Raw genomic sequence first — 11,195 nt, 5'->3', positions numbered from 1 at the left:
GCCTCGTGATCAAATCTTTTCTATTCTTTCAAAATTTCTAATTTATAAAGCATTTCAATGCTATAAAACTAAAAATTATATTTGCATGAATATTAATTATTTTCATATAATATTAATGTTTTGATTGATATTCACTATAATCCAAAATACATTCTTATATGTACCCATCCTATTTACAACTATTTATTTACCTCTGCATATAGTAACCCTCCTTCCACTTGGTGTAACTCCAGGAAGAGGTGGACCCTGCCTGAAACGGAATATATTTAATTAAAATAAGAAAATATCAGAATCTTTCTGATTTTTTCACGCACATTGGAACCGGATAAGTAGAATATATAAGAATACTAGCTACGCCCCGCGGTTTCACCCGTGTTAATCCGTATCCCCTAGGAATATCGGGATAAAAGGTAGCCTTTATGTTATTCCAGGTGTCCAGCTATCTACGTACCAAATTTCATTGCAATCAGTTCAGTAGTTTTTGCGTGAAAGAGCAACAAATGCACACACATCCTTACAAACTTTCGCATTTATAATATTAGTAGGATTAGTAGGATAGTAGGATAGTAGGATATAGTAGGATAGACACTACAAAAACGCCTTTTTTAAAAACAACTTAATAAGGAGCAAAAGAGAAATGATTACTAAATACATAATGAGATGATTCATTATAATATTGTATTGACCTTAAAGTGACTTCAATCGAAAAGTTAAAGGTTCGTAGACGAAAGAGTTATTGAGCGCATCATCTATCGATCTGATCAAATCGATATTGATACGCATATTGAGGAAACCGACTAGTCCAAGAATTAAAGTTCGATAACATGTAAACAACTTGGCCAGCGTGGTGGATGAACGTGGAAGCCTGAATATCCTACATACAGACATGTGTCCCTGCAGTGGGAAAAGTTTATATGGGCTAATGATAATGACTAAAGAACTTCATACAAATTGACATTTTTGTTTCTATCCTAGCTGTTACCCGCAGTTCCGCACGCGCGGTCTCAATAAATTTTCAAGGCATAAACTTTCATCCCCTATCTTATCCCCTTGGGATCCCCAATTCTATCGAATTTATTTAAATCCTTTCTTAGCGGATGCCTACGTTATAACATCTATCTGCATGCGTTGATAGATCAGTATGTCAGTCAGTCAGTCAGTGACCTTTGAGTTTTATATATATATATTAAAATGAAGTATTTTCAGTTATTTTAACATTAATAGTAAACATACTTTAAGTCAAGCTCAGCTTATCACATTACAAATGAGCAATTTACAAAACAGTCATAAAAAGACTAATTCACAAAGCATTCGCAATATTACCGCGGATGTGAAAATATCATCTCCGATGCAAATACATGTTGCAAATTGTTTGCACAACCAATGCTTAGTAATAAGGTCAAACAGTGGTGCAAGTGTGTCCTTGACTGCTCCACCAAGGCTAGCCTGCGGTACAAAAGCATACTCCGTACGTATGTCTTTATTATAAGGAATACTATGGCAAAGTGGATAAGAGGCATGTTATATGTGGAAATATTTGATGACAATGATAGCTTTGCGTTATAGTGTAATCTTATTGTCATTATTGGAGTATTCTGAGGAATTTCATGCTTTGTTTTGTAATCGAAAGTGGTAATATCCTGGTGTGTTACTGTAACAACACGTTAAGCTTTGTGAATGCGAATATTATGGCAAATTGTTTGTATAAAACTGTTCTATATAACGGTTTATGTATTAAATGTATTAAATGTCTGCATCTATGTAAAAAAGGACTTCTTAATATGTCTTTATATAGAGGAATAGCCCAATTTATGTCAGGACATTTAAATATTTCTTTTCATCACTTTTTATAAATGGAACTAAACTTTGAAATAGAACAACTTTATGCTAATCTCAGAAATAGTTGAATAGATTTTAATGGGATTCCAAATATTACTTTTCATAATAAACATTTTAAGAATAAAGAAAAATCAATCATCAATGTATTGATGATTCGTATGAAATTTAAAAAAAAACTTTCATATCATAATTAATTATTTCATTATTAAACATAACTTCAGGGTATGGATGGTATAAATCGTAAAAAACATAAACGAAAACAAACAAGAATTTAAGAAACCATATAACATGTACATAAGAATCACTTCCCATACATTATCTAATACGTTAACTTGTCGCGTGTACGTAGTTGTTTATTTTAAAATGGATGATTTGTTATTGAATAGGTATTGAACGTGGTATTAGAATAAACATCCTTATACTGCAATGTACAGAGATGTGATGATAATATTTGTATTTCTCTACGAATTGTAATCTTGTGTAGTTGTTAATGTTTGTACGGTCAGCAAAAAGGAAAAAAATTGATAATGTTTTTTGCATGTAGTACATAAATTAATTATTAAATGTGAATTTGAAATTCAGTTCCAATTAGGAGTAGTACGTATTATTAATTTTTGATACTTTTTTACCCTTATATCTACAAACCTATTTTAGACCTTAAAACATTAAATAAAATTCTAAGACCCTGTTTTACTAGCTCAGTAACCTGTGGATCCTTATCATTGTACATATTATACTTCAATAAATTAACAGAAGTTTATTATTGTCTAAAATGTAGTGATGGCTCAGTAGTGAGAACTTAGATAAAATCGATAATCGAGACTTGGCGAGCGTGCAAGAAATAAGTTGATATTTCACTACTCAAAAGTTTGACGACATGTGACAACTATCAACCCACACTTGGGCAGTGTGGTGGATAATGGCCTGATCTCTCATGTATGGGCTGATGATGATGTATAAATGTTTATTTATTTATACTTACAGCTTGCACTTCAGCACCTCTCGTAATTGTGGGCTCGATGCATCTCTATTAGTGAAGAATTCGGGGCAGGCGGCGCGCATCGTGAAATACATATCCAGTTTCCGTTTACATTTCTCTAGTGAGAAGCTACTGCCTCGCAGGAAGGTCATTAGGGGATTATCCTCTGTGAAAACATGATTGGATTAGTTGGTTTTAGTGGTTATTCTGGGATAATAAAATCTACTAATATTATAAAGCTGAGGAGTTTGTTTGTTTGTTTGAACGCACTAATTCAGGAACTACTGGTCCGATTCAAAAATTCTTTCACGTTAGATAGCCCTGTTCAATATACATGTACCGGGCGAAGCCGCGGCGGACCGCTAGTAACTAAATATAGGTCATATCTAGCAGGTATAATTTAGCTTCAATTGATGGGAGTAGAAAGCTACTTTATCATTTGGTATAATGGTTTTTGATATCTGTTACAAATAAGCTTACTAACAGCGAAATCTTAGAATATTTATATTGTCCAATATTAGAGAAGAATATGTCTTTATATCAATAGTAGGGTATTTTATAAATAAAAAGGTTAAGAGAATTAGGGCATTTCAAATTAGGTTGATTCTGAAATGCACACATCTCAGAATTTTTGCACTAAATTTCTAATTTTTAGGAATGCATTAATGATTGGCATTTCGATGCTGGTGAATTAGCTTTTTTAAACCTTTCTATGGTGTATGAACTATGAACTAAGATTCTACTTAAGGGTAAAACACAAAACCTTGTAAATATATATAGTAATTAACTCGTATATTGTTAGATTTTAACCAAAGAAATAAAAGTTTTCAGCTTTCTCTATTTAAAAGGTATCATTAAAATTAACATCTAAGTCTAACGAAATGCATAAAGAAGATATTTATTTTTCTTTTCATTTGGGCTCGATAAAGTGCTCTTTGATTTCAGTTAGATTTTATTATATTTATATGATTATACCCCATTGGTCAGGCAGGTGGGGTTGTTTCCGCAGCCACTCTTTAATGATGGCGAGGTCTCTGTCCCTTGTATTGACGTCTTCTTTCAACTCCGCTCTTATTTTCTTCCATACTTCGCCACTTGGCTGGATCATTAGTTCCGACTTGAGCTTCATTTTTACTGCAATTTAAGATAATGTAAATATACCACGATACAAATGTAGGAGGTATATTGTGTTATCTGTGACGAAGTCTTACTAGCAAAAGCTAGTTTATAAGAATTAATAAATAGGATGGACCTAATCGTTTAACAATTGTACAGGATATCCTACTATATTATATATGACAATTGTATCTATATGTAGACACCAAAAGTTATATGGAAGACGCTTGTAAATAAACGTAACATGAAACATGCTTGGAATATTTGAAAGAAAGAAAGAAATATCTATTTATTTTAACACACACACACACAAACACACATATAGTAACAATACATAAACAAAAATGAAATAAAAAAAAACATGATAAGAGAACGAAAAAAAAAGTAAATAAATATAAATTACGTGTGGTAGCGTGCGCCAAAAAAGAATGCCACTCAGTATATTTGAGGGAAATAAAAAACATTTGACTTTTGAATACAACAAGAAAAACATTGCAATGAATAGTCAAAGGGTCAATCAAATAATTGCGAACAGTGGTACGAAACAACTCCAAATAAACTTTTAATAATCAAAATAACTAGTCAATATGTTTTAATGCTAACTTATATATACTATGTTAGTATGGATTTTTGGAGATCATTGATTAAAAGTAATGTTACTCACATGTAAATATACGTGTACACTTAAATCAAAAAGGAAGAACGTTAATAACAGATTAGTTCTGAATTATGACACAATATCAATAAAATAGTGTGCAACACGACGACGAAACCTTGACATCAAAACTTTCGGGTATCTATTCGAATTCGAGTTTTAATTTTGAAATATAGATTTAGGCGATTTATATTAATTAGTATTTGTCATAATGCCTACGAATATATGGGTTATTTAATTAGTTAAATAGACAGTTATGTAGGTACTATGTAATCGAATACGTAAAACTAAGTCCAGCGTGGTCCCTCGCCGCGTGCATCTATCTACCAGGCTGCTCGCGGTTAACTCAAAAACTATTGCCCGAATTTTCAGGCAGCATATCTTTAGCTTATTTTTTACTTTTTGGAGTCAGTTTATTTTTTTTAATAAAAAATATAAATGTTTATTAAGATACACGTTAGATACGTATTTAAATTATCATTTAATGGTGATAAAAATATTACTTTTTATATAGCTGACCCGACAATCGCTGTTCTGCCCAACCCTTGTCGTAATAATGTTTATATATTATTTATTCATTGTTTATTTAATTAAACGTGCGAGTACATTTCGTAGAGATTTTCACCCCGCGTGTAGATCCTTGACAAATACCCGTTTATGTTAGGTGCATAAGGGTGAATGCACCCAACTGTATTGCATTGCAACCGTTATAGTAATAGCATAGTAACCATTTAGTAATCTGTGGCAATAATGCTACATCATACACCAGATGATTATGTCTAGATACTATCCGTAACATTTGACAGTTCTTTCGCAGCATTTTTTTACATTGAGTATTAGATGTACAATTATGAAAGAGGAAATAGTAATGATTAAACCTTGAAACACAATTTATCAATTTTCACATATGGACTTTTTCTCTTTATTTCAGAAATAATTATTAATGTTTGTTTAAAATATCGAAAATAGAAAGTTTACGAACGTAACGGGTCAGTAACAGATGTATTGAGTTAAAATTATTAAATTCAAGTTAAGGTAATATGATACTTTAAAACTTAATGTGATCACCAAATATAATAAAATACAGTTTTGTATAATGCCAACCATTCGTTTATTTACTCTGATATTATACAAGGGATCTGGATATACTGAACGGATTTTAAGTTTTCGTAAACAAAAAGTCAGACATTCACAGCAATCTGAGAGTGTCGCTTAATATCTTTTTATCCCGAGACGAGGAACTGGTAACCAAATAAACTAAGGCTATCTCGAACGTATCGATATTAACTTTTACCAATATTTTCCATACCATTGACGTACATAAAGTGTCAATAACTATGCAAACAATGTTACGCTGCATGTTTAGGTTTACACTTCACACCTGAATGCTTGTTACCTTTAAATGTAAACACTTAGATCATCTGTGATTTTTAAATTATTCATAAAATACGTTGTACCTACTGTTAACAGAAATCCTTTGTTGTTTCGATTTAAAGTTAATTAGGGTCCCGTTTGAAGCTTGGGCTATTTACTTTTCATATCTTAATGGTATTCGGATAGAACGCGTACTTAGCGCGAATCAAAGCTTTAACCTGACGCGCTATGACGTCGAATTGTATTGTACGACGCATTAACCTAAAGGCTTTGTCAGATAAAACACGTAGTTAGCGCGCGTCAGAGCCTTGTCGCTCTGTTTGAATGTATATTAATAATAATATAATACATTGCAATACGGCGTCATAACGCGTCAGAGATTAGAGCTTCACGCGCGTTAATGACTCGTTCTGTTGACGAAGCCATTAGTAAGAAATTAGGATTGTTATGAGACTAAAATTTATTTATTATACAAATATTTTCTAAGTTCTCGAGCCTTATCGAATAGACAGTCGGGTGGCGCGGGCGGAGGGATTTGTTTCGTATCACTTAATCATTATTACGTATTCTATCATCCATGTTAAACTGTTATGACAATTATCCTAATGTTCCATTTAATTGAGATAACAATAAAATGAATTAACATTATATTAAAATTATATGAAGACATTGCTTATAGCTAATTATAGTCATCAACATAATGGATAAAACTGAATATTAACCGAATAAATAAAGTATTAAACAACTTATCTTACATATTATATCGTTTTTAAAAAGCTTGAACATAAAAATATGTAATGAATACAATAAATTCTAACATTTAATTTGAAAACATTAACCATGGAACCACGATAATTTTATTGATAACTTTGGTCTTTGGTGGTGTTTTAGAGGTAGCATTATAATACAGTATTTAAAACCCATAATCCAATTGATAGAAAACTAAACGCTAAAAACATTAAAATAACAAAACCTGTGTATTTAATAACAAAAAACCTTAGATTGTGTAAGAAAAGAGGAAGTTATTGGCAAAATCATTGTCTCAAAATGCACTTAATATCAATGAATTGGTGAAATAGAAAAATAACTATGTGAAATTTATTTGACCTTTTGCCCCACAGTAATATGGGCCATGGGGCTATACAATATCATGCTACCATTGTACAACTGCGAGACGTGCTTCAATCTTATCATACGCAATACACAGACGTGTCTTAATTGTATTCAGTAATAATTAATCTTTATAGAAAAATCAGGTACAGTGATACTGGATAGATAAATCTTTGTTTGCATCTTTTTTTTAATTTAAAAGAAGGTATTATAAATCTGATAAAAATTATATAAAAAATTGTCCTTTAAAAAGTAACTATTTTTCACAACTAGTCGATACAAGTTTTACAGCTATTCGTACATATAACAAATAGTTTGAACACGTGCCATTTAATAATGAAAATTATTTTAAAAAGATGCTACATATTTTAGATTTTCTTACGTTGCTTTTTATTCTAGGCAAACACGACTACAAACCATTCTTAGGAAGCTACTTTAATTGCGTATATCAAATAATTTCTGAAGGAACATGATATTACATTTTATATATTTTATGAATCTAATGTATCCGTTTAATTAAACATGGAGAAATATTAAAAAAATATTGTATTTACGTTAGAATGTGCATTGTACCATGTGCAAGATAATTCATAACTCAATAATATTGCATAATTATAAAAATAAAATATAAGATGTTTTACGATAAATTATTTATATAATACGAAATTAGTTTTATTGTATAGTTTAAACATACTTTTAATAAATTTGATCTTAATGATTATAGAATAAAGGATTTAATTTAATATTGACAATATAACGAAGTAAAAACTTAAAATAAATAAAAATAAAAAATATGAAAAAACTCACGTTAGGTACGCTCCAAAACAAAACCACAGATACAACTGAAAATTTAAAAATGGAACGCTATTTTTTTTTTGTCTTGTGGCACGGGCTTCGTACAACAACACGCAGCTGTTACTGACCTCGGCCCACCTCTCTCTGAGGTTTATTGAGAAATTGCAGCGAGCTAAGGTGATCTTATGTACTGTTCGCACTTACTATCCCACGATAGTAATAAAAAATATTTCGAACACGTGGAAATGTTAAAACACTACTGAGATCTAGGCAAATTAAAAATATACTACACTATTCAAAATAATTCATTGTTATTATTACATTCTTTTTAGGTACTACTTTTTATATTATTACAAGATGCTACAAATAGTCCTAATTAGTTTTAATACGAATATTTAATAAGTACGTAAGGATTAACTAAGCAGGTTGTAGGTACTTACTTACCTCTTTCTTACATTTTTTTCAAGTAAAAGTTCTTTTTTCAATCCAGCGCTGGCTAGAAATTTTTAACAGATCGCTTAAAATTTAAATCTGTACTGTCTCCAGTTGATAACATGCTAGTTAATCGTGTACGGTAAACGTTAGCGGTTTTAATAGACATGTTTATAAGAATTAATGTGTATTTGGGAATAGCACAATGTGTACAAAACTTCGAAGGTGTGACGCAAGGATACTTTCCTATTTTGTATTAGATTTTATGCAAATGTTTTTTAAACAATCAATGTTGTTATTCAACTCAAAATATTATTACTATATCAGATTAATTTGTAAAATGTTTATGTACTCATCTTTGATTTTGTGTGTTCTAAATGATGCAATACAATATATTTATTATTTAATCACATTTTGAAATGAAACATAAATTAATGTTAAGTTCCATATCATTAAATGAAATATACATAATATTAAAAATATTTGAATAAAATAGGAAAGGTAAATAAATAAGTACAGATTTGAAAAAAGTCAATGACGAAAAAATTTGTCAATTAAAAACTATTATAGTTTTGTGGCGAACTGCGAATCTGTGAACAAATCTGTGTGTCAAAATTCAAACTAGCCTTATCTTATTTATTGTTTTTTTTGTTGATAATTGTGTGAACGAAGAGTTATTTTATTTCCTTAGTCAAATATTACCTATATAATATTGTCACCTCTAAAATATCAAAAGGCGGGCAATTAGAATTTAGAACACATTTTTTGGAATGTTTCAATGTCACATTCGACGTTTAATTTTGAACCAAAGACAATCGACATTCTATTTAATGGAACGTTGCATTCACAATAGTAAATATGAATTAAAATACGTCATAATTTCGGGGGGCCATTAAGGCCCTTACGAAACATTTTGCCAAAGCGACCGTGGTGTTAGGTGTTGTGTGTAATCCATCGTTCTTGAGGGTCAAATAATAAGGTTATAGACCACAGAGAGACCAAAGATATATTAACAAAATATATTTTTTAACATTCATTCTTGTCTAACAGACGACAGTGTTTTTGGGTGAATGTGTTTTGATGCTACGACATGTATATTGGGTAGCTCAATATAATTTATACATTTTAATAAAATTTTGTTGTTCGGGTTGTTATAATTTATTTTATATATTTTTTGCTATAATATACAGTACTACCTGCAACCCGCGGTTTTACCCGCGTAAGTCTGTATTCCGTAAGAATATCGGGATAAAAAGTTGCTTATATGTTATTCCAGTTGTCCATCGATCTACATACCAAATTTCATTGCAATCGGTTCAGTAGCTTTTGCGTGAAAGAGTAACGAACATCCATACATACATATATACATGCATACTGACAAACTTTCGTGTTTATAATTTTAGTAGAATAGGATATGTAGATTACATTCTGCATTTTTCCTTTATCTTTTTCTAATAGAAATTTTGACAGGCTTATTTGCTTGATCCTTTTATTTTAAAGATGTAAATTACATCATCTATGTAAAGTCTATTCAAACATCTTGATCAACAAAAACATTATTTCGTACACCAATTAGTATCGATTGAAGTAAAGTTGATGTGTTTTGTGTGTGTTTGTATGTGGTAGTCGAGCACGTTTCGGCGCGAATTGGGCCAGCTCGCAGCGGGGAAGTACCCCCCACAGAAGACCGGCGTGAAATAGCATTCTGCTGTGTTTCGTTTGGTGAGTGGGGGAACTGGAGGCCCATATCCTTTTCTTTACCCTTCCCAGTCCTTTCCATTATTCCTCTTACCAAAGCTTTCTTAATCCCCTCCCAATTTAAAGTCGGCAATCCATTTGTAGAGTAAAGTCTGCAATGGAGCTTACGTCTCCAAATGTCCATGGGCGGTGGTAGCGCTTACCATCAGGCGTCCCACCAGCTCCATTGCCGACTATGACATAAAAAAAGTTGAAAATAAAATACGTACGAAGTATAAATATCTTCTCTTCGAAAGGATTTAGACCCTAACTATGTATAAGCGTGAATACATTTAGACGATTATAGAATAGTATATAGAGCGTTACAATAACGTATGAATTAATTATGCATAAAATAACTTGATACACTCGTCACTGCATGCGGCGCCACGCGGGTTTACTCGATTAAAACATAATTATTTTTTAACAAAACTTGAAACCACTTGAAGACTTCAAACCACTCAAAAGGAAAGATAAATAAATATATTTGCTATTAGCTTTTAGTCCTCGACTTTGGACGTCTAAAAATTCGTAGCAGTTTAATGGATGTTATTGTATACCTTTCTTTTGAATCACTCTTTCTATTAAAAAAAAAACCATCAAAATCTGTTACATAATTTTAAAGGTAACATACAGACACAAAGACGATTTTGTTTATACTTTGTAGTGATTTACATACTATACTTCTGTTTTAATCTCTATATATGTAACACAGTAACAGCTGGACCGATTTTTATGAAATTTTCTTGTGCATAAAAGTAAGGCAGAACAGCATTTGTGGGGACAGCTAGTTAACTCAAACCTAACATTCGGATAAAAGGCGATCCTACTTAATTTATAAGATTGATTTGTGAGGATGGATTGTTACTCCTTTGAAAAAAGTCTGTTCAGAGATGGTTTTTGATGCTGAGATAAATATAACAGATAATTTACTTTTAACCAAACAAAACCGCGTGCGCTAGCTAGTTTAAATAAGTCAAATTTAACACACACGTTTGAGAAGTGAATACGTTTGACATTTATCGTTTGACACTTATCATTTGTACAACGAATAATTAAAACGATATCATTTATTAGAAATTGTCCAATCATTGATTACGATTAATGATTATCCGATGAGTTGGCGAGGCTAACGTGATATACGGAAGCTGTGAACAA

At 31.3% G+C, this 11,195-nt stretch overlaps 1 protein-coding gene across 1 annotated transcript in view; it reads right to left on the bottom strand.

Annotated features, from left to right (window-relative positions):
- LOC119833706 (alpha-tocopherol transfer protein-like) overlaps nt 1-8,021 on the bottom strand; it is a 14,972-nt gene extending 6,951 nt beyond the window's left edge. Inside the window, exons 1-4 of the mRNA XM_038357854.1 lie at nt 7,881-8,021; nt 3,794-3,952; nt 2,822-2,984; nt 192-250 (exon numbers count right to left, since the gene is read on the bottom strand). Of these exons, the coding sequence (XP_038213782.1) occupies nt 192-250; nt 2,822-2,984; nt 3,794-3,947 (376 nt within the window). The 5' untranslated portion in view covers nt 3,948-3,952; nt 7,881-8,021. The remainder of the gene's footprint in view (nt 1-191; nt 251-2,821; nt 2,985-3,793; nt 3,953-7,880) is intronic.
- Between the last annotated feature and the right edge of the window lie 3,174 nt (nt 8,022-11,195).

The sequence above is a fragment of the Zerene cesonia genome, chromosome 2 (genome assembly GCF_012273895.1).
Source record: "Zerene cesonia ecotype Mississippi chromosome 2, Zerene_cesonia_1.1, whole genome shotgun sequence".
NCBI lineage: Eukaryota > Metazoa > Arthropoda > Insecta > Lepidoptera > Pieridae > Zerene > Zerene cesonia.
This window is presented reverse-complemented; position numbering and strand designations above follow the sequence as displayed.